This window comes from Salvelinus sp. IW2-2015, unplaced genomic scaffold (assembly GCF_002910315.2).
Source record: "Salvelinus sp. IW2-2015 unplaced genomic scaffold, ASM291031v2 Un_scaffold1832, whole genome shotgun sequence".
Taxonomy (NCBI): domain Eukaryota; kingdom Metazoa; phylum Chordata; class Actinopteri; order Salmoniformes; family Salmonidae; genus Salvelinus; species Salvelinus sp. IW2-2015.
This window is the reverse complement of record NW_019943203.1, coordinates 90,134-114,164: the sequence shown is the minus strand read 5'-3', so window position 1 is coordinate 114,164 and position 24,031 is coordinate 90,134. Positions and strand designations below refer to the sequence as shown.

Here is a 24,031-nt window from a genome sequence, read left to right as displayed (position 1 = left end):
TAAATTGTGACTGACTGATCTACAAATAATAATGAGTTATTTATGATGCAAGGTGATTTGRAGGTCAGTCAGTCGCCTGCAGTCGTTTTGATTATCTCGAATACAGTCCATTTCTGCGGTGCTGCTCGTGGCAACGTCATATCGTCGAGTCTACCTTTTACCGGACGTCCCAATGATCCCATTTAGACTTAGACTTTTCTAGAGAAGGATAGAGAGTGGGAAAGAGGAAAGAGTGCTTGGGGATGGCGGACAAATCTCTCACGGTGTTCGTGAAGCTGTTCGCCGCGGTATTTTACGGACTCAGTTCTTTCCTCATCGTCGTGGTAAACAAGAGCATCCTCACAAACTATAGGTTTGTTTGATTTCCGTTTAGGCTGTTCGCTAGTTCCAAAAACATCTAGACACACAGCGATGCTACGTACCGTTTGATTCTGGTCAGGCTATTCATTAACTAGCTAACGTAAACTCACTTGCTAGTTAGATAATATTGCTTGGACAGGTTACGTTATTTAGCTAGTTAATTAACGTCAGCGAGCTACTTCCTACTAACGTTAGATACACATTTAGACAGTTATTTATATTGTCTATGTAGGTAACTTAGCTACAGGTTTGAGGCTTTGGTGGCTAACGTTAAACTTTAAATAATTAACTTTGATCGCTACACTAGCTAYCTGACTACTGTAGCTTTGTCGATGTGTCACGGTTTGGGGCACCTTCATATCACAAAGTTACACGAGATGTTTGTCAATTTTCTCAAGCTGTTTTCTTGTCACAGTACGATACATTTTTACTTTCAGGTTCCCCTCGTCAATATGTGTCGGCATCGGTCAGGTAGGTGTTATTCCTGTGTTTGTGTGTGAGAGAGCGCAAGAGAAAGTGCGGTGTGTTACTCCAGTATAACTGAGGTGTCTGTGTTGTAGATGCTGGCCACCGTGGTCGTGCTGTGGGTGGGCAAGGCTCTGAGGGTGCTAAGTTTCCCAGACTTCGACCATAGTATACCTCGCAAGGTGAGTCAGTCAGCTAATAGGTAGGTGTGCATGTCTGTCTGTGTCCATCTTTGTGTGTGTAACGTGTTTCTCTTGTTGCAGACCTTCCCGCTCCCTTTCTTGTACGTAGGGAACCAGATAACTGGACTGTTTGGAACAAAACGGCTAAAGTATGTTATGGTTATCTGGGTTTATATGTTATGGTTATATGTAATGGATATATGTCGTGGTAGGGCTGGGCGATATGGCCAAAATCTCATATCCCGATATAGGTCATTTCAAATCCGATAACGATACATATCATGATATAGTACATTTTCTGTGAATTCAATGAATCAATAGTTTATATAAAATGACCACATGTAAAGGCCTATTTCTCATTACATTTTGAATTAAACTCAACAAATTAAAGGTTCTTAATCATATTTGATAAGTTCTCCTTTTATTTAGAACCTTTGCACATTTTCAATTAAGCATGTAACAAAATATAAAATAATGTATAAAATCGAAAAAGGTAAATGGAAAACACTTKAACTATAGTTGCAAACATATATATATAAAAATTGGGGGGGTTGCCTGTGTTGCATGTTATTTTGGCATTAATACGTGTCGCATATCAATTTGGTACCTTGGGTCGGGTGTTAACTCACGAAACCCCTGTTTCTTGACTGTAAATTGGGGCCATGTCTTTGCAGATGTAAGTTGTAACAGCAGCTGTTATCTCCTTCCATCTTCGTGATTCTTTGCCATATGGTGTGCCGCGGGCAAACGCTCTTGCAACGTCTGAGTCGGATTTGTTTTGAGCACTCAACTTTACTTTTTTGGGTCTCATCCGTAGACTCTCTCTGTACTGTTTCACAGGGCAGGGTAGCCTGGTGCGTTGGGACTAGTAACCGAAAGGTTGCAGGTTCATATCCCCGAGCTGACAAGGTACAAATCTGTCGTTCTGCCCCTGAACAGGCAGTTAACCCACTGTTCCTAGGCCGCCATTGAAAATAAGAATTTGTTCTTAACTGACTTGCCTAGTTAAATAAAGGTAAGATAACATTTAAATAAATAAAAAACTGTTTCACATGATTCTTGCGTAGGTGGTAAAAGAGGTTAGTGGTGTTTGAGCCTGTTCTCAGGACCGGCCTGCGGCATATTTTGCAAAGGACGGTTTTCTGGTCCGTGTCAGACTTTTCATACCCAAACCACGTCCATGACCGAAGTAGCTCCTCTTTAAGGTACGAGCTCCTTGTCTCCGTGCTCTATGTCACGTTCACTCCATGTTTGTGTTGCAAATGTCTAGAACGCAAAGCGTCGTCAAGTTGACAAAAAATATTGCCGTAAAGAGTGTGATTTGCGACACAACGGAATAAACGATAGAGCATAATATTAAACGATAGATGTTTTTCTATTGTCACATGATATATATCGTCATATTGCCCAGCCCTATGTTGTGGCTACCCGGAGGTTCGGAAAGTATTCAGACCCCTTCTGTTTTCCCACATTTTGTTACGTTACAGCCTTATTCTAAAAGGGATTAAAATAAACATGTTCCTCATCAATCTACACACAATACCACATAATGACAAAACGAAAACAGGTTTTTAGCGATGTTTGTAAATGTATAAAAAAAAAAAAAAAAGATGTAAATAAAGTAAGTATTCAGACCCTTTGCTATGAGACTCGAAATTGAGCTCAGGTGCATCCTATTTCCATTGATCATCCTTGATGTTTCTACAACTTGATTGGATTCCACCTGTGGTAAATTCAATTGATTGGACAGGCATACACCTGTAAGGTCCCACAGTTGACAGCGCATGCCAGAGCAAAAACCAAGCCATGAGGTCGAAGCAATTGTCCGTAGACAATCCTCTGATACWGGATTGTGTCGAGGTACAGATCTGGGGAAGGGTACCAAAACATTTCTGGAGCATTGAAGGTCCCCAACAACACAGTGGCATCCATCATTCTTAAATGGAACAAGTATGGAACCACCTAGACTCTTCCTTAGAGCTGACTGCCTGGCCAAACTGAGCAATTGGGAAGGGCCTTGGTCAGGGAGGTGACTGACAGAGTTCCTCTGTGGAGATGGGATAACCTTCTTGAAGAACAACTATCTCTGCAGCACTCCACCAATCAAGCCTTTATGGTGGAGTGGCCAGACGGAAGCCACTCCTCAGTAAAAGGCACACGTCAGCCCCCTTGGAATTTGCCAAAAGGCACCTAAAGGACTCTCAGACCTTTAGAACGAGGTTCTCTGGTCTGATGAAACCAAGATTGAACTCTTTGGCCTGAATGCCAAGCGTCATGTCTGGAGGAAACCTGGCACCATCCCTACAGTGAAGCATGYTGGTGGCAGCATCGTGCTGTGGGAATGTTTTTCAGTGGCAGGGACTGGGAGATGAATCTGGATTGAGAGAGAGATGAACCGAGCATAGTACAAAGATCCTTGATGAAAACCTGCTCCAGAGCGCTCAGGACCTCAGACTGGGGTGATCGTTCATCTTCCAACAGGACAACGACCCGAAGCACACAGCCAAGACACAGCAGCAGTGGCTTTGGGACAAGTCTCTGAATGTCCTTGAGTGGCCCAGCCAGAGCCCGGACTTGAACATGATAACTGGAGAGACGTGAAAATAGCTGTGCAGCGACGCTACCAATCCAACCTGAGAGCTTGAGCAGATCTGCAGAGAAGAATGGGAGAAACTCCCTACATAGAGGTGTGCCAAGTTTGTATCTTCATACCCAAGAAGACTCAAGGCTGTACTCGCTGCTAAAGGTGTTTCAACAATGTACTGAGTAAAGGGTCTGAATACTTATGTAAAGAAGGTATTTCTGTTTATTTTTAATGCATTTACCAAAATGTCTAAACCTGTTTTTGCTTTCTCATTATGGGGTATTGTGTGTAGTTTGAAAAGGGGGAAAACTCATTTTAGAATAAGGCTGTAATGTAACAACATGTGGAAACATCATGGGTCTGAATACTTTCTGAATGATGCTCTGGTTATATGGAATGGTTATAGGTTGGGGTTATATGGGGTTATATGGAATGGTTATAGGTTGGGGTTATATGGAATGGTTATAGGTTGGGGTTATCTGGGGTTATCTGGAATGGTTATAGGTTGGGGGTATCTGGAATGGTTATAGGTTGGGGTTATCTGGAATGGTTATAGGTTGGGGTTATATGGGGTTATCTGGAATGGTTATAGGTTGGGGTTATCTGGAATGGTTATAGGTTAGGGTTATCTGGAATGGTTATAGGTTGGGGTTATCTGGGGGCGCAGGTTGGGGTTGTAGGTTGAGGCTTCATCTAGCTGTGTTGTTTTGGAGGTAGTGGATAGATGATGATATTGTTCTCTCACAGCCTGCCGATGTTCACAGTCCTCAGGAGGTTCTCCATCCTCTTCACCATGATGGCTGAAGTTCTGCTGCTCAAGTATGATTTAAATATACTCATTTTGAATATTGGAACACTAGGTTAAACAGCGTTGTTTTCTCTACCCTCTAAAGGGAGAATCCTAACTTCTACTATGTGATTTTCCTGTAGTCATGCATTTATGTCATTGGAGACCAAGGGAACATATTTGTTTAAGTGGCAGTTAGGATTCACCCCTAAATGACCAGTCTGTATGTCTGTAATAAAATAGTGCCTCCACCAAGTATTCACCCCTTGACTTTTTCCACATTTTGTTGTCTTACAGCCTGAATTTCAAAATMTATTWAAAAAAATGTTTTGTTGTCACTGGCCTACACACAATACCCCATAATGTCAATGTGGTATTATGTTTTACAAATTAATAAAAAAATGTCAAGCTGAAATGTCTTGACTCAAATGAGTGTTAAACCCCTTTGTTACGGCAAGCCTGAATAAGTTCAGGAGTAAAAATGTGCTTAACAAGTCACATAATAAGTTGCATGGACTCACTCTGTGTGTAATAATGGTGTTTAACAAGATTTTTGAATGACTACCTCATCTCTGTACCCCACACATAAAATTATCTGTAAGGTCCCTCAGTCGAGCAGTGAATTTCACACAGATTCAACCACAAAGGCCAGGGATGTTTTCCAACTCCTCGCAAAGAAAGGCACCTATTGGTAGATTGTTAAAAAAAAGCAGACATTGAATATCCCTTTGAGCATGGTGAAGTAATTAATTACATTTTGGATGGTGTATCAATACACCCAGTTACTACAAAGATACAGGCGTCCTTCATAACTCAGTTGCCGGAGAGGAAGGAAAACGCTCAGGGATTTCACCATGAGGCCAATGGTGACTTTTTAAAACAGTTACAGATTTTAATGGCTGTGATAGGAGAAAACTGATGATCAACAACATTGTAATTGATATACTAAACTAAGTGACAGAATGAAAAGGAATCCTGTACAGAATATAAGTATTCCAAAACATGCATCCTGTTGACAATAAGGCACTAAAGTAAAACTGCACAAAATGTGGCAAAGAAATTTACTCTATGTCCTGAATACAAAGCATTATGTTTCGGGCAAATCCAACACATCACTGAGTACCACTATATATTTTCAAGCATGGTGGTGGCTGCACCATGTTATGGGTATGCTTGGCATGGCAAGGACTAGAGTTGTTTAGGATAAAAAACACTATAGAGCTAAGCACATGCAAAATCCTAGAGGAAAACCTGGTTCAGTATTTATTAGGATCCCAAATTAGCTGAAGAGGTAGTGGCAACTCTTCCTGCTGTCCAAACAGGAAACGACAAATAAAATACATACATAGCACCACATTTACATGACAATTCAGCCATTCAGCAGACGRTCCCGAACAGAGCGGCCCACAGCTAGTGCATTGTTCTTAAGATAGCCAGGCGAGATAACCACGTATCACGTAATACACTACATAATACAAAATGCATAAAAATGTCTCTTCACAGTCCCTGTCGTGCCGTAAGGTGTTCTTTTATTGTGCTAGTCCCCATTTTCATGAGCTGAAATGAAAGATCCCAGAAATGTTGTGCATACATTTGTTTAAAAACGTCTTAGTGAGCATTTCTCCTTTGCCAAGATAATCCATCCACCTGACAGGAGTGGCATATCAAGAAGCTGATTAAACAGCATGATCATTACACAGGTGCACCTTGTGCTGGGTACAATAAACGGCCACTCTAAAATGTGCAGTTGTCTCACACAACACAATGCCACAGATGTCTCAAGTTGGGAGTGTGTAATTGGCATGGTGACTACAGGAATGTCCACCAGAGCTGTTGCCAGATAATTGAATGTTACATTTCTCTACCGTAATCCGCCTCCAACGTTGTTTTAAAGAGTTTGGCAGTACGTCCAAACGGCCTCACATCGGCAAGCAAAGTGTAACAACCACGCCAGCCCCTTCACATCTGACTTTTTCACCTGTGGGATTGTCTGAGACGAGCACTAATTTCTGCACAAAAGGTCAGAAAAGGTCTCCGGCAAGCTCATCTGCCCGCTCGTCATCCTCACCAGGGTCTTGACCTGACTGCAGTTTGGCGTCGTAACCAACGTCAGTGGGCAAATGCTCACCTTCGATGGCTACTGGCACACTGGAGAAATGCGCTCTTCATGGATGAATCCTGGCTTCAACTGTACCAGGCAGATGGCAGACTACGTGCATTGCGTTGTGTGGGCGAGCGGTTTGCTGATGTCACATGGTGAACAGAGTGACCCGTGGTGGTGGGGTTATGGTATGGGCAGGTATAAGCTACGGACAACAAGCGCAATTTGAACGCACAGAAATAACATGACGAGATCCTGAGGCCCATTATTGTGCCATTCATCCACCGCCATAGTCTCCTGTTTCAGCATGATAATGCWCAGCCCCATGTCACAAGGATCTGTACACAGTTCCTGGAAGCTGAAAATGTTTCTTCTGTGGCCTGCATACTCAGACATGTTACAGAGATACTTTTGTATATAGTGTATGTGGACACCTCTTCAAATTAGCTTGTAAATATTGTCGGTCCTCGGTTGCAACACTCACTAGAGAGTTCCAAACTGCCTCTGGAAGCAACGTCAGCACAAGAACTYTTCGTTGGGAGCTTCGTGAAATGGGTTTCCATGGCCGAGCAGCCGCACACAAGCCTAAGATCACCATGCGCAATGCCAAACGTCGGCTGGAGTTGTGTAAAGCTCGCAGCCAATAGACTCTGGACCATTGGAAACGCGTCCACTGGAGTGATCAATCAAGCTTCACCATCTGGCAGTCCGACGGACAAATCTGGGTTTGGCGGATGCCAGGACAACGCTACCTGCCCGATTGCATAGTGCCAACTAAAGTTTGGTGAAGGAGGAATAGTGGTCTGGAGCTGTTTTTCATGGTTCGGGCTAGGCCCCTTAGTTCCAGTAAAGGGAAATCTTAATGCTACAGCATACAATGACATTCTAGACTATTCTGTGCTTCCAACTTTGGCAACAGTTTGAGGAAGGCCCTTTACTGTTTCAGCATGACAGTGCCCCCATGCACAAAGCGAGGTCCATACAGAAATGGATTGTCGAGATCGGTGTGGAAGAGCTTGACTGGCCTGCACAGATCCCTGACCTCAACCCCATCGAACACCTTCGGGAAGAATTTTAACGCCGACTGCGAGCCAGGCCTAATCACCCAACATCAGTGCCCGGCCTTACTAATGGTCTTGTGGCTGATCGAAATGTTCCAACATCTAGTGGTTTGCCTTCCCAGAAGAGTGTATGTTGTTATGGCAGKAAAGGGGTGACCAACTCCATATTAATGCCCATGATTTTGGAATGAGATGTTCGACGAGCAGGTGTCCAGATACTTTTGGTTATGTAATGTACCGTGACGAGATTCTGAGGCCCATTTTTTTTTTTTTGCCTTTCATCCACCATCACCTCATGTTTCAGCATGGTAATACATGGCCCCATGTCGCAAGGACCTGTACACAATCCCTGGAAGTTGAAAATGTCCCAGTTCGTCCATGGTCTGCATACTCACCAGACATGTCACCCATTGAGCATGTTTGGGATGCTCTGGATCGACGTGTACGACAGCATGTTCCAGTTCCTGCCAATATCCAGCAAGCTGAGTGGGACAGCATTCCACAGACCACAATCAACAACTTGATCAACTTTATGCGAAGGATATGTCACACCAGATACTTACTGGTTTCTGATCGACGCCCCTATCTTTAAAAAAATATCTGTATTCCCAGTCGTTAAATCCATAGCTTAGGGCCTAATGAATTTTTCAGTTGACTGATTTTCTTATATGAACTGTAACTTAGTAAAATCTTTGAAATTGTATGTTGCGTTTTATTTGTGTTAAGTGTAAATTGGCTTAAAAATCTGTCAAGACTTGAACATTTCTGTCTAGAAACAACCAACTTGACAGAGCTTGAAGAATAAAAAAATGTATAATGTGCAAATATTTTATAATCCTGGTGTGCAAAGCTGTTAGACTTACCTAGAAAGACTTCCAAAAGTGATTCTGACATGTATTGACTCAAGGGTGTGAATGCTTATGTAAATTAGACATTTCTGTATTTCAGTTTCAATACATTTGCGACAATTTCTAAATACATGTTTAAACTTWGTTAAAATGGGTTATTTGGTGAAATCTATTGAATCCATTTTGAATTCGGGCTGTAACACAACATGGAATAAATCAAGAGGTTTGAAGACTGTCTGATGGCCTGTACTTAGTCTCTAACCTTTTACTCTTCAACTTCAGGAAGACATTCTCCAGGCCTGTCCAGCTAACAGTGTTTACTATGATCCTGGGGGCGTTTGTAGCAGCAAGGTACGTTCTACTGCTCCAGGTGTGAAGAGTCTCTGACGTCAGCTTTAGTCATGGTATATCATCAATAGGACCACTTTATTCATATGGTATATAATATCTTAGGTCAGCTTTATTCATATGGTATATAATATCTTAGGTCAGCTTTATTCATATTGGTAATATTATTTAATTATCTTCAGGATCCGCTTTTTTATACATTCTCTATGTCATAATTATAATTTAATCTTTAGGTCATGCTTTATCAATCATGATGGTAATTATTTTTATATTACTTAGGTCAGTCTTCTAGTTACCTCTCATTTGGTTATTCTAATAAATACATTTAAAGGTCAGTTCATTTATTTCATCATGGTAAATAAATAAATATCATTCAAAGAGATCAAGCATATACTATTTATTTTTTCATATTAAATCATTATAATAATCTTCATGTGTCCTGTTTTGTCCACACTGAATGACCAGATTGGAAACAAGTGTTTACGCTTTCATGTGTCATCCTCTGGGTTTCTAGCAGTTTAATAACTGTTTTAAACTGTGCATATTGTTTTACCAAAAATAAAATGAATCAATTCATAAAGTGTTTAAATGATCTCTTTGAGTTGTGCTGGAGGAGTCATGCCCTCTCTAGAATGTTATCTTTACGGCGTGTGTTAGCTGAGTCTCTGCCCCCAGCTAAATACATGTTTCAACATGTTCACCCTCCCTTATGTTTCTGACCTGTCTCTGCGCTCTACTGCACTGACCTGCTGTGTGTGTCCGTCCGTACGTGTTCTCTCTCTCCAGTGCTGACCTGTCTTTCGACCTCCAAGGCTATGTGTTTATTCTGCTAAATGATGTTCTGACTGCAGCTAACGGAGCCTACGTCAAGCAGAAGCTAGACTCGAAGGTATGTAGCAGCTAGCTGGACTCGAAGGTATGTAGCAGCTAGCTGGACTAATGTGTGTGTGTGTGTGTGTATATAATATATTTGTGTGTGTATGTATATACAGTTGAAGTCGGAAGTTTACATACACTTAGGTTGGAGTCATTAAAAATCGTTTTTCAACCACTCCACAAATTTCTTGTTAACAAACTATAGTTTTGGCAAGTCGGTTAGGACATCTACTTTGTGCATGACACAAGTAATTTTTCCAACAATTGTTTACTTCACTGTATCACAATTCCAGTGGGTCAGAAGTTTACATACACTAAGTTGACAGTGCCTTTAAACAGCTTGGAAAATTCCAGAAAATTATGTCATGGTTTTAGAAGCTTCTGATAGGCTAATTGACATCATTTGAGTCAATTGGAGGTGTACCTGTGGATGTATTTCAAGGCCTACCTTCAAACTCAGTGCCTCTTTGCCTGGCATCATGGGAAAATCAAAAGAAATCAGCCAAGACCTTAGAAATTCATCCTTGGGAGCACTTTCCAAACGTCTGAAGGTACCACGTTCATCTGTACAAACAATAGTACGCAAGTATAAACACCATGGGACCACGCAGCCATCATACCGCTCAGGAAGGAGACACGTTCTGTCTCCTAGAGAGTAACGTACTTTGGTGCGAAAAGTGCAAATCAATCCCAGAACAACAGCAAAGGACCTTGTGAAGATGCTTGAGGAAACGGGTACAAATGTATCTATATCCACAGTAAAACGAGTCCTATATCGACATATCCTGAAAGGCCGCTCAGCAAGGAAGAAGCCACTGCTCCAAAACCGCCATAAAAAAGCCAGACTACGGTTTGCAACTGCACATGGGGACAAAGATTGTAGTTTTTGGAGAAATGTCCTCTGGACTGATGAAACAGAAATAGAACTGTTTGGCCATAATGACCATCGTTATGTTTGGAGGAAAAAGGGGGAVGCTTGCAAGCCGAAGAACACCATCCCAACCGTGAAGCACGGGGGTGGCAGCATCATGTTGTGGGGGTGCTTTGCTGCAGGAGGTACTGGTGCACTTCACAAAATAGATGGCATCATGAGGTAGGAACATTATGTCGTTATATTGAAGCAACATCTCAAGACATCAGTCAGGAAGTTAAAGCTTGGTCGCAAATGGGTCTTCCAAATGGACAATGACCCCAAGCATACTTCCAAAGTTGTGGCAAAATGGTTTAAGGACAACAAAGTCAAGGTATTGGAGTGGCCATCACAAGGCCCTGACCTCAATCCTATAGAAAATTTGTGGGCAGAACTGAAAAAGCATGTGCGAGCAAGGAGGCCTAAAAACCTGACTCAGTTACTCCAGCTCTGTCAGGAGGAATGGGCCAAAATTCACRCAACTTATTATTGAAAGCTTGTGGAAGGCAACCCGGAACGTTTGACCCAAGTTAAACAGTTTAAAGGCAATGCTACCGAATACTAATTGAATGTATGTAAACTTCTGACCCACTGGGAATGTGATGAAAGAAATAAAACCTGAAATAAATCATTCTCTCTTATTATTCTGACATTTCACATTCTTAAAATAAAGTGGTGATCCTAACTGACCTAAGACAGAGAAATTTTACTACGATTAAATGTCAGGAATTGTGAAAAACTGAGTTAAAATGTATTTGGCTAAGGTGTATGTAAACTTCCGACTCCAACRGTATATATACATTCATATAGTACAAGTCAAAAGTGTGGACACAACTACAGATTCAAGGGTTTTGCTTTTTTTAAACTATTTTCTTCATTGTAGAATAATAGTGAAGACATCAAAACTATGAAATAACACATGAAATCATGTAGTAACCAAAAAAGCAGCCACCCTTTGCCTTGATGACAGCTTTGTCCTTCTGTCAACCTGCTTTTCCAACAGTCTTGAAGGGAGTTCCCACATATGCTGAGCACTTGTTGGCTGCTTTTCCTTAACTCTGTGGTCCAACTCATCCCAAACCATATCAATTGGGTTAAGGTAGGGTGATTGTGGAGGCCAGGTCATCTGATGCAGCACTCCATCCCTCTCCTTCTTGGTCAAATAGCCCTTGCACAGCCTGGAGGTGTGTTGGATCATTGTCCTGTTGTAAAACAAATGATAGTCCCACTAAGCGCAAACCAGATGGGATGGCGTATCGCTACAGAATGCTGTGGTTGCCATGCAGGTTAAGTGTGCCTTGAATTCTAAATAAATCAGACAGTGTCACCAGCAAAGCACCATCACCTCCATGCTTCACAGTGGGAACCACACATGCAGAGATCATCCGTTCACCTACTCTGCATCTCAAAGACACACTGGTTGGAACCAAAAATCTCAAATTTGGACTGATCAGACCAAATGACAGATTTCCACTGGTCTAATGTCCTTTGCTCGTTTTTCTTGGCACAAGCAAGTCTTTTTTGTTGGTGACCTTAAGTAGAGGTTTCTTTTCAGCAATTTGAGCATGAAGACCTGATTCATGCAGTCTCCTCTGAAGAGTTGATGTTGAGTTGTCTGTTATTTGGGCTGCAATTTCTGAGGCTGGTAACTAATGAACCTCTGCAGCAGAGGTAACTCTGGGTCTTCTGATTGGCTCAAACGCATTAAGAAGGGAAGAAATTCCACATATTGAATGAGTAAGTGTGTCAACTTTTGACTAGTACTGTATGTAGCACCCAGCTGGACTAATATACAGTACCAGTCAAAAGTTTGGAAACACCTACACATTCCAGGTTTTTTCTTTCTACTATTTTTTACATTGTAGAATAATAGTGACGACATCAAAACTATGAAATAACACATGTAGTAACCAAAAACGTGTAAACCAATCAAAATATATTTTATATTTGAGATTGTTCAAAGTAGTCACTCTTGGCATTCTGTCAACCAGCTTCATGAGGTAGTCACCTGGAATGCATTTCAATTAACAGGTGTACCTTGTTCAAAGTACATTTGTGGCATTTATTTCCTCAATGTGTTTGAGCCAATCAGTTGTGTTGTGACACAGTAGGTGGTATACAGAAGATAGCCCTATTTGGTGAAAGACCAGTCCATATTATGGCAAGAACAGCTCAAATAAGCAAAGAGAAAGGACAGTCCATCCCTACTTCGGAACATTAAGTTTCTTCAAGTGCTATGATGAAACTGGCTCTCATGAGGACCGCCACAGGAAAGGAAGACCCAGAGTTACCTCTGCTGCAGAGGATACATTCATTAGAGTTAACTGCACCTCAGATTGCAGCCCAAATAAATGCTTCACAGAGTTCAAGTAACAAACACACCTCAACATCAACTGTTCAGAGGAGACTGCGTGAATCAGGCCTTCATGGTCGAATTGCTGCAAAGAAACCACTACTAAAGGACACCGATAAGAAGAATTGACTTGCTTGGGCCAAGAAAGAAGAGTAAGGGACATTAGACCGGTGGAAATCTGTCCTTTGGTCTGAGTTCTAATTTGAGATTTTTGGTTCCAACCGCCGTGTCTTTGTGAGATGCAGAGTAGGTGAACGGATGATCTCCGCATGTGTGGTTCCCACCATGAAGCATGGAGGAGGAGGTGTGATGGTGCRTTGCTGGTGACACTGTATGTGATTTATTTAGAATTCAAGGCACACTTAACCAGCATGGATACCACAGCATTCTGTCGCGATACGCCATCCTATCTGGTTTGGTCTTAGTGGGACTATCATTTGTTTTTCAACAGGACAATGGCCCAACACACCTCCAGGTTGTGTAAGGGCTATTTGACCAAGAAGGAGAGGGATGGAGTGCTGCATCAGATGACCTAGCCTTCACAATCACCCGATCTCAACCCAATTGAGATGGTTTGGGATGAGTTGGACGGTGTGAAGGAAAAGCAGCCAACAAGTGCTCAGCATATGTAGGAACTCCTTCAAGATTGTTGGAAAAGCATTCCAGATGAAGCAGGTTGAGAGAATGCCAAGTATGTGCAAAGCTGTCATCAAGGCTACTTTGAAGAATCTAAAATATATTTTGAATGCTTTTTTTGTTTACTACATATGTGTTATTTCATAGTTTTGATGTCTTCAATATTCTACAATGTAGAAAATAGAAAAAATAAAGAAAAACCCTTGAAAGAGGTGTGTCCAAACTTTTGACTGATACCGTATGTTGTACCTAGCTGTACTAATATATTTAGCACCGAGCATTCGGAAAGTATTCAGACCCTTTCACTTTCCCCACATTTTGTTACGTTACAGCCTTATTCAAAAATMTATTACATTAATTTGAGCAATCGGGGGAGAAGGGCCTTGGTCAGGGAGGTGGAGGAATAATGGTCTGGAGCTGTTTTTCATGGTTCCGGCCCCTTAGTTCCAGTGAAGGGAAATCTTAACTCGACAGCATACAATGACATTCTAGACTATTCTGTGCTTCCAACTTTTTGGAAACAGTTTGGGGAAGGCCGTTTCCTGTTTCAGCATGACAATGACCCCGTGCACAAAGCGAGGTCCATACAGAAATGGTTTGTCGAGATCGGTGTGGAAGAACTTGACTGGCCTGCACAGATTCCTGACCTCAACCCCATCGAACACCTTTGGGATGAATTGGAACATCGACTGCGAGCCAGGCCCAATCGGCCGACATCAGTACCTAACCTTACTAATGCTCTTGTGGCTGAATGGAAGCAAGTCCCCGCAGCAATGTTCCAACGTCCAGTGGAAAGCCTTCCCAGCAAAGGGGGGACGAAATCCATATTTTAATGCCCGTGATTTTGGAATGAGATGTTTGTAGAGCAGGTGTCCACATACTTTGGTCATGTAGTATATGTGGAGATAATGGAAGGCAAGCTATCCTTCACATGTTATTGTTGGATACCAGTTAGTTTAGTTCATCAGTTAATCAGACAAAACTTGTGACTGAAGTTTTAAATCAATAAATGATCAAGGCTTGTACTCCAGTAGAGCACAGGCAGGCTGAGATATGTTTAGAAAGTGACTTCTGAATGAGAGTTAATTTTGGGAGTTGACATGAGGTTGGCTGTTGCACTCATATTACACTGTCTGCTAGCTTTCTAATTCACTTTATGCTACTGCTTTGACTACTAATGTATACTTGTTTTATGATCTCTCATCACCACTAGTTATACCACTAGTTATACTATTGTACCATCAGTTATACTATCATACTATTATACCACTAGTTATACTATTCTACTACTAGTTATACTGTTCTACCACTAGCTATACTACTAGTTATCTGTTCTACACTAGCTGTACTATTCTACTACTAGTTATACTTTCTACTACTGTTATACCACTAGCTATACTACTAATTATACTATTCTACTACTAGTTATACCACTAGTTATACTGTTCTACCACTAGCTATAGTACTAGTTATACCACTAGTTATACTGTTCTACCACTAGCTATACTACTAGTTATACTATTCTACCGCTAGTTATACTATTCTACTACTAGCTATACTGCTAGTTATACTATTCTACTACTAGTTATACTATTCTACCACTAGCTATACTGCTAGTTATACTATACTACCGCTAGTTATACTATTCTACCACTAGTTATACTATTCTACTACTAGTTATACTATTCTACTACTAGTTATATTCTACCTCTAGTTATACTATTCTACTACTGCCAAAGTAATTTTTATGTACTGTTCTTTAGACTAATGATAAAGCTACCAGCATAGACACTGAGGTACTATTCTACCACCATATATGGAGTTAGCATGCCGTCCCAACAACCAGAGCAGTGAGCTGGTGACAGCTGTATGCTGGCTAGAGAGGAATGTACCATCATGAATAACCCTCTCTGTTCTCTTCTCTCCCTCTTTTTCCTGCCTCTTCTGCCCCTCCCCTCTCTCCCTCTTGCCCCTCCCCTCTCTCCCTCCCCCTCAGGAGCTGGGGAAGTATGGCTTGCTGTATTATAATGCGTTGTTTATGATCTTTCCAACAATGCTGCTAGCTCAACTCACTGGAGACGTTCAGAGGGTAAGATATGTCTGTCTACCGGTCTGTGTGGCAGCAGTCTCAATGTGCTGATGTCATGGAGAGACTGAGAGGGAGGGCGCGAGACAATTGGCAAAGTGGGCAAACTTAGGCAGGAAARGTCAACAACGAACAGTTAGCCGTCGTACTCATGCATGAAAAAACTAATAATTAAAGAAAAGCATCTGTCTGTCATGTCTTTAATCTGAGCCTAGAGGAAAGTCTTTGTCCTCAGGCCTGGAGGGAAGTCAAAGTSATTCGGCTACCCAAGAGTGGTAAAGCGGCCTTTACTGGTTCTAACACCAGACCTATCAGCTTGCTGCCAACTCTTAGCAAACTGTTGGAAATACAGTACAACCAAATACAATGCTATTTCTCTGTAAACAAATTAACAACAGACTTTCAGCATGCTTATAGAGAAGGGCACTCAACATGTACTTCACTGACTTAAATGTAAAAGAAGACGATTGTGGGTGCTGTTCTGTTAGATTTCAGTGCAGCCTTTGACCATAACCTGTTGTTGAGAGAATTTATGGATTTTCAACCTCAGATTGCAATATCGTGGATTCAGAGCTATCTAATAGAACTCAGAGGGGTTTCTTTAATGGAAGCTTCCTTAATGTCAAACATTTAAGGTGTAGTGTACCACAGGGCAGCTCTTTAGCTACGCCACTTGTTTCTATTTTGACCAATGACCTGTCACTGGCATTACAGAAAGCCTGTATGTCCATGTATGCTGATGATTCAACCAGATACTCATCAACCACAGCTAATGAATTGTTTCAATAATTAAAAAAAAAAATCGGAAAAGTGGTGCGTGCATATGTATTTACCCCCTTTGCTATGCAGCCCCTAAATAAGATCTGGTGCAACCAATTACCTTCAGAAGTAACATAATTAGTTAGATTGCACACAGGTGGACTTTATTTAAGTGTCACATGATCTCAGTATATATACACCTGTTCTGAAAGGCCCCAGAGTCTGCAACACCAGTAAGCAAGCGGCACCATGAAGACCAAGGAGCTCTCCAAACAGGTCAGGGACAAGGTTGTGGAGAAGTACAGATCAGGGTTGGGTTAGTAAAAAATATCCGGAACATTGAACATCCCACGGAGCACCATTAAATCCATTATTAAAAAATGGAAAGAATATGGCACCACATGAGGGCTGCCCACCAAAACTCACGGACCAGGCAAGGAGGGCATTAATCATAGAGGCAACAAAAAAAACTAGGATAACCCTGAAAAAGCTGCAAAGCTCCACACCGGAGATTGGAGTATCTGTCCATAGGACCACTTTAAGCCGTACACTCCACAGAGTTGGGCTTTACAGAAGAGTGGCCAGAAAATGGCATTGCTTAAGAAAAAAATAAGCGAACGCGTTTGGTGTTTGCCAAAGGCATGTGGGAGACTCCCCAAACATATGGAAAGAAGGTACTCTGGTCAGATGAAACWAAAATTTTGCTTTTTGGCCATCAAGGAAAACGCTATGTCTGGTACAAACCCAACACCTCTCATCACCCCGAGAACKCCATCCCCACAGTGAAGCATGGTGGTGGCAGCATCATGCTGTGGGGATGTTTTTCATCAGCAGAGACTGGGAAACTGGTCAGAATTGAAGGATGGCTCTAAATACAGGGAAATTCTTGAGGGAAACCTGTTTCAGTCTTCCAGAGATTTGAGACTGGGACGGAGGTTCACCTTCCAGCAGGACAATGACCCTAAGCATACTGCTAAAGCAACACTCAAGTGGTTTAAGGGGAAACATTTAAATGCATTGGAATGGCCTAGTCAAAGCCCAGACCTCAATCCAATTGAGAATCTGTGGTATGACTAAAAGATTGCTGTACACCAGCAGGAACCCATCCAACTTGAAGGAGCTGGGAGCAGTTTTGCCTTGAAGAATGGGCAAAAATCCCAGTGGCTAGATGTGCCAAGCTTATAGAGACATACCCCAAGAGACTTGCAGCWGTAATTGCTGCACAAGGTGGCTCTACAAAGTATTGACTTTGGGGGGTGAATAGTTATGCACGCTCAAGTTCTGTTTTTTTGTCTTATTTCTTGCTTGTTTCACAATAAAAAATATTTAGCATCTTCAAAGTGGTAGGCATGTTGTATAAATCAAATGATACAAACCCCCCAAAAAACTATTTTAATTCCAGGTTGTAAGGCAACAAAATGGGAAAAATGCCAAGGGGGTTAATACTTTCGCAAGCAACTGGAAAAATGCCAGTCTCTCTTGGCTAAGAGTTGAGGAGAGACTGACTGCATCAGTTCTTCTTTTTATAAGAAACATGAATATTAAATTCCAGATTGTTAGCAATCAACTTACACACAGCTCTGACACACACACTTACCCCAACAGACATGCCACCAGGGGTCTTTTCATAGTCCTTAAATCCAGAACAAACAAGAAAACATGCAATAATGGCTCTATATAATACTGTATCTCATATTGGTCAAATGAACAGCAAACCTGGTTTAAAAAAACAGATAAAGCAACACCTCTCCCGTTTGACCTAAATAGTTTGTGTGTGTATTGAGATGTAGGCTACGTGTGCCGCTTTTGTAGTTCTGTACTTGAGCTGTACTTGTCTATTAATGTTCTGTATTATGTCATGTTTTGTGTGGACCCCAGGAAGAGTAGCTGCTGCTTTTGCAACAGCTAATGGGGATCCTAATAAGATACCAAAAGAGTGCGAGACAGAGAGACAGTGTCTGAGAGAGTGGTACAGAGAGACCTGGTTTTCCAAACTCAGGAAGTGAAGAGGCCAGCAGCCAGAAACACATAAAGCTGCCATTATGTTGTTAGCTACTACTAAATACACTTTCTCTGCTGTCTTAATGATGGTGTATGTCTACAGGCGGTGGAGTATGATGGCTGGTCAGACATCCTGTTTCTCAGCCAGTTCATCCTATCCTGTATAATGGGGTGAGATCCTGACTCTTATCCTCTGTCTGTTCTCTACCCCTCTTCCCTACTCCTCTTCCGTCTGTTTTCTACCCTTCTGTGCTGTGTGTGTGATGACTTGTGGTGTATTGCAGGTTTGTGCTGATGTATTCTACAGTGCTCTGTACACAATACAACTCAGCTCTAACCACCACCATCGTGGGCTGTATCAAGGTAAGCTCCCAGAACAGAACCCCATTAATAATGACAAGATAAAATGTCTTACCCTAACCCATCATTAATGAGGTGATCAAATGCTCTTACCCTAACCCATTAATGACATAAAACACTAACCCACCCATCAATAATGGCATGAGAGAACGCTTACTAACCCATCAATAACCATGTGATAAAACACTCTAACCCTAATCCATTAATAATGACCTGATAAAATGCTCTCTAACGCATTAATAATGACATAAAACGCTCTCTAACCCTACCCTATCAATAATGAAATGATAAAACGTTAACTAACCCATTATTAATGACATGATAAAACGCTCTCTAACCCATCAATAATGACATAAAATGCTCTAACCCATCAATAATGACTAGTGATTGGCTGATATTTTCAGATAACTTTTATTTGCGGCGTTTTAAGCATTCTAGTACAGTTAAATAGTTAACACACACACATGGACGCAGCGGTCTAAGGCACTGCATCTCAGTGCAAGATGGGTGACTACAGTCCCTGGTTCGAATCCAGGCTGGATAACATCCGGCCGTGATTGGGAGTCTCATAGGGTGGCGCACAATTGGCCCAGCATCGTCCGGGCCGTCGTTGTAAATAAGAATTTGTTCTTAACTGACTTGCCTAGTTTTATTTTGAAGGCAAATCGCAAATTCCACCATTGTGCCTAATCCTTATTGTGACTAGCTTCACAACACATAACCCGGTCAGGTCGAGCCTCACTAGCCAGATGAAGCTAGCTGGCTGCTTAACCCTGTTGCCCAAAGCTAATTTATTATCATGAACAACAAGTGGCAACCTAGCTAATACTCACAAGGATTCCTAAATCATTGCTAAGAATAATGAAAATGACTGCAGTTTCTACTGATCATTGTTTTCATGCTGGTTGTATTGGTGCTGGCTAGGTACCAAGCTAAAGCTAGCTACCCCAGAAGTTGCGATCAAACAAATTATTATGCTTTATTACCAACGCAATATTGTAAACACATCGTTCGTGGCCGGTGTTTACTTTTCTGTACAGCTTTGACAGTACTACTGTTTCTTTTTGACACACAAAGACCCAAACGGTGTGAAGCTAATAGCAGTGTAACTCCGGTAGGGTAACATCTGAAAAATAGCACACTTGGTAGTGTCGGCGAAAGCCAACATCACCCACGACAGAGAACGGTTGATTGTCAAGGGCAATGAATTCCATTACTTTGGCGTTAATAGATTTCACCTTTTGAGTTGTCTAGCTGAAATGTTCTTACTCTTTCAAATGACTGCTCGATCCACACAGCAGACATTGTGTGGGCTAGGTTAGGAGTGCTGTGTTGCACGTGTAACGCCATTACGTCATGTACCTACGTTATATAGGTATGCACGGTAGCTTTGACATCGGGCCGATACCGATGTCGGCATTTTTGGCTAATGTCGGCAAGTTCACCGATTTTATATTGTGCATCCCTAATAATGACATGATAAAACGCTCTCTAACCCGAACCTGTTGACAAAACTTTTCTAACCCATTAATAATGACAAATGCTCTCTAACCCATCAATAATGACACGATAAAACGTTTTTTAATCCTTCTACTGCGCTCTTTCTTACAGAATATTCTAGTGACATACATCGGGATGGTGTTTGGTGGGGACTACATTTTCTCTTGGACAAATTTCATTGGGTTAAATATCAGGTATGTACCAGATATATATTTGGACTTAAGTCACTATTGCACACTGAACCAGTCACACAACAGCAGAAATAGTAATTCATTTCAGACAGTTAATGGTGTGTGTGTGTGTGTGTGTGTGTCAGTATTGCAGGTAGCCTGGTGTACTCCTACATTACTCTGACAGAGGAACAGTCCAGTAAACCCTCTGAGAACGCCATGGAGATCAAGGGGAAAGTGGTGGTATGACATCATGGTGACATCAATGGTATGCCGGAGGAAAAGTCACTGGAGATCCTTTTTCAAATGTTAATGGTACAAGATAACATTCTATTTTTGGTACATGTTGTATTTATGGACTTAACAGCTGTGGTTACCATAGCAACCAACTGGACACCCCACCGTGGCAACAGGCTCCTCCCACTGGACACATGGATTAGGAGGGCGGTGCTGGGGCAAGATGATTACGATATTTATAACGGATCGATTTTAAAGGGTGCTTTTACTTCCTCATCATTAGTCATTAGACGATTACATCATGGAGAGCACGGTGTTCCCGTTTTTGGTGAAATGTGTTCATGGGGATTGAATTATCTCCTGATGTCAGAACCAAGCAGAATGTGTAGAACCAACATGGAATGGTCCAATGGAATCTGAGGCAGTATTATGTGGGTGATGTTGACCATCATACAGTTAGAGTAGGAAGTTTACATATACCTTAGCCAAATACAATACTCAGTTTCACAATTCCTGACATTAAATCGTAGTAAAATTTCCCTGTCTTAGGTCAATTAGGATCACCACTTTATTTTCAGAATGTGAAATGTCAGAATAATAGAGAGAATCACATTCCCAGTGGGTCAGAAGTTTACATACACTCAATTAGTATTTGGTTGCAATGTCTTCAAAATTGTTTAACATTGGTCAAACGTTTCCTTCCACAAGCTTCCCACAATAAGTTGGGTGAATTTTGGCCCATTCCTCCTAACAGAGCTGGTGTAACTGAGTCAGGTTTGTAGGCCTCCTTGCTCGCACACGCTTTTTCAGTTCTGCCCACACATTTTCTATGGGATTGAGGTCAGGGCTTTGTGATGGCCACTCCAATACCTTGACTTTGTTGTCCTTAAGCCATTTTGCCACAACTTTGGAAGTATGCTTGGGGTCATTCAACCCATTTGCGACCAAGCTTTAACTTCCTGACTGATGTCTTGAGATGTTGCTTCAATATATCCCCATAATATTCCTTCTTCATGCCATCCATTTTGTAAAGTGCACCAGACCCTCCTGCAGCAAAGCACCCCCACAACATGATGCTGCCACCCCCGTGCTTCACGGTTGGGATGGTGTTCTTCGGCTTGCAAGCGTCCCCCTTTTTCCTCCAAACATAACGATGCTCATTATGGCCAAACAGTAATATTTTTGTTTCAAACCGTAGTGTGGCTTTTTTATGGCGGGTTTGGAGCAGTGGCTTCTTCCTTGCTGAGCGTCCTTTCAGGTTACGTCAATATAGGACTCGTTTTACTGTGGATATAGATACTTTTTTACCTGTTTCCTCCAGCATCTTCACAAGGTCCTTTGCTGTTGTTCTGGGATTGATTTGCACTTTTCGCACCAAAGTACGTTCATCTCTAGGAGACAGAACGTGTCTCCTTCCTGAGCGGTATGACGGCTGCGTGGTGCCATGGTGTTTATACTTGCGTACTATTGTTTGTACAGATGAACGTGGTACCTTCAGGCGTTTGGAAATTGCTCCCAAGGATGAACCAGACTTGTGGAGGTCTACAATTTATTTTCTGAGGTCTTGGCTGATTTCTTTTGATTTTCCCATGATGTCAAGCAAAGAGGCACTGAGTTTGAAGGTAGGCCTTGAAATACATCCACACCTCCAATTGACATCATTTCCCAAGCTGTTTAAAGGCACAGTCAACTTAGTGTATGGAAACTTCTGACACAGTGAATTATAAGTGAAATAATCTGTCTGTAAACAATTGTTGGAAAAATTACTTGTGTCATACACAAAGTAGATGTTCTAACCGACTTGCCAAAACTAGTGGAGTGGTTGAAAAACAAGTTTTAATGACTCCAACCTAAGTGTATGTAAACTTCTGATTTCAACTGTATCTGAAAAGAAACTGTTAATATTGTCATTCTCCAGTATTTCTGAATGTCTGCTCTGGGTTTTATAAAGGGTTTGTATGTGTGACTGGGTCTCTGTAGAGGCAATTATGTTAAGTTTATGATTGTCAAATCTTTTCATTTGCTTTTAAAAACAATATTATTGCACTTTTACCAGCTGTCGTTCTAGCTAGCCAATGTTAGAAGGTCCGTCTGTATTTAGCCAGTGTTGGGAGAAGGTGAACTATAGATGCCTTACTGTGACACGCCATGTCCAGGGTTAACTTACCCTAAAAGCTTTCACACATCGCGCCGAATGTGGATCTAGCGTTCGTGTGCCGATCGTTAGGGACCACCCTCTGTAGACGTCTGACTCGTGCTTCTACATGGAAAATCGGTGCACACACTGTTCACAAATTACGTTCAGAGGTGCTAAGTACTCTCTGCCACCAAACTATAGGTGTCTGGGCCCTAAAGACCAGAGGTTAACTCCACCCTAACAATAAAAGCTCCATGTTTTCCTTAGACTTGAAGCATACAAAGACATTTAAAGGTAGACTCAGCAAAATGTAGCCACGAGCAGCACCGCAGATATTGAGATGAGCGAGATGCAAGACTTTGCTGTCACAGACAGTATGTGCACGGGTTTGTTTCATAACAACTCAAATTGAATTCTTCCGCTGCTCTATGTTCGCTACATACTTCAGTCTGAGACTGCCCTCATAATGAAGGGTGTTGTACAAAACAAAGTCATCAGATCGTCTTTAACCAGGGTATCGAAGCCAATGACACATTTTCTAAACGCTGCTTTATCCAAGTGTGTTCTGGCACAGCACATCTGTCTCTGGGACCAATCAAAACGGTTAGCATGTTTGCTTTCTAGAAATCGCCGGGATCCAGACCCTTCCGTTGGCGTGGCATTTGGCCGACGCAAGCAGTTTGGGTAGCCAGAGCACCAAAACATCACAGAAGTTGAGTCTATTGACCCAATATGCTGTTTAGTTTTTACCTAGCGCAAGCGTCACTTTCTGCGAGCACGTCTCATTGATTAGTGGGTCTGTTTTAACTGTAGCTGGCAGGCAACACCTTGCTTTTGTTAAAGCTTTTAGATTTGTTTCATAGTTTGGCTGTCAGAGGTCAACTTCTCCCCTAAGGGTTAAGGATGGGACTAACTTAACCCTGAAGGCTGTTTAATACTTGTCAGGGTCCTTTTACATGCCATTACCCAACAACAGTCAAGTTGTCAGGTGTGGCGATATTCACCTTTTTGATATACCAATGTCTGCACTCCCCAAGGTTTTAGCTGGGTGTACTTACTTTGTGTTACTGATCTGTGTAGTAAGTTGAGTGAATCATGTTGATCACCTAACAAGGCATCTGTAACATGTCAAACTATCTTCAAAACCAGAACAATGTTTTTTTAACATTAAAAATACCTCATCTACAAGCCTTCCAAGTATTTTAGTACATAGTGAAATTGATCTTTTTTTCTGTTTATCGCACTCTGCTAGACCACTGACAGTCAGAGG

The 24,031-nt window shown here is 41.8% G+C and overlaps 1 protein-coding gene across 2 annotated transcripts; it reads left to right on the top strand.

Moving 5' to 3' along the window:
• LOC112072140 (nucleotide sugar transporter SLC35D2) lies at positions 1-23,966 on the top strand. Of its 2 annotated transcripts, XM_024139562.2 has the most exons (12): positions 2-352; positions 798-831; positions 921-1,007; positions 1,089-1,156; positions 4,339-4,410; positions 8,671-8,739; positions 9,523-9,625; positions 15,508-15,600; positions 18,461-18,528; positions 18,642-18,720; positions 20,329-20,411; positions 20,534-23,966. In XM_024139562.2, the coding sequence occupies exons 1-12, from the start codon at positions 243-245 to the stop codon at positions 20,634-20,636; spliced, it is 969 nt and encodes a 322-aa protein (XP_023995330.1). In that variant the 5' UTR covers positions 2-242; the 3' UTR covers positions 20,637-23,966. The 2 variants fall into 2 exon arrangements, with proteins under 2 accessions (XP_023995331.1, XP_023995330.1); XM_024139563.2 differs by lacking the exon at positions 4,339-4,410 and having other exon boundaries at positions 1-352.
• The last annotated feature ends 65 nt before the right edge of the window (positions 23,967-24,031 follow it).

Coding starts and splice junctions, on each gene's coding strand:
- LOC112072140 (XM_024139562.2), top strand. CDS start 243: ATGGCGGACAAATCTCTCACGGTGTTCGTGAAGCTGTTCGCCGCGGTA. Junction 8,740..9,522: donor GGGGCGTTTGTAGCAGCAAG/GTACGTTCTACT, acceptor CTCTCTCTCCAG/TGCTGACCTGTCTTTCGACC. Junction 9,626..15,507: donor AGCAGAAGCTAGACTCGAAG/GTATGTAGCAGC, acceptor CCTCCCCCTCAG/GAGCTGGGGAAGTATGGCTT.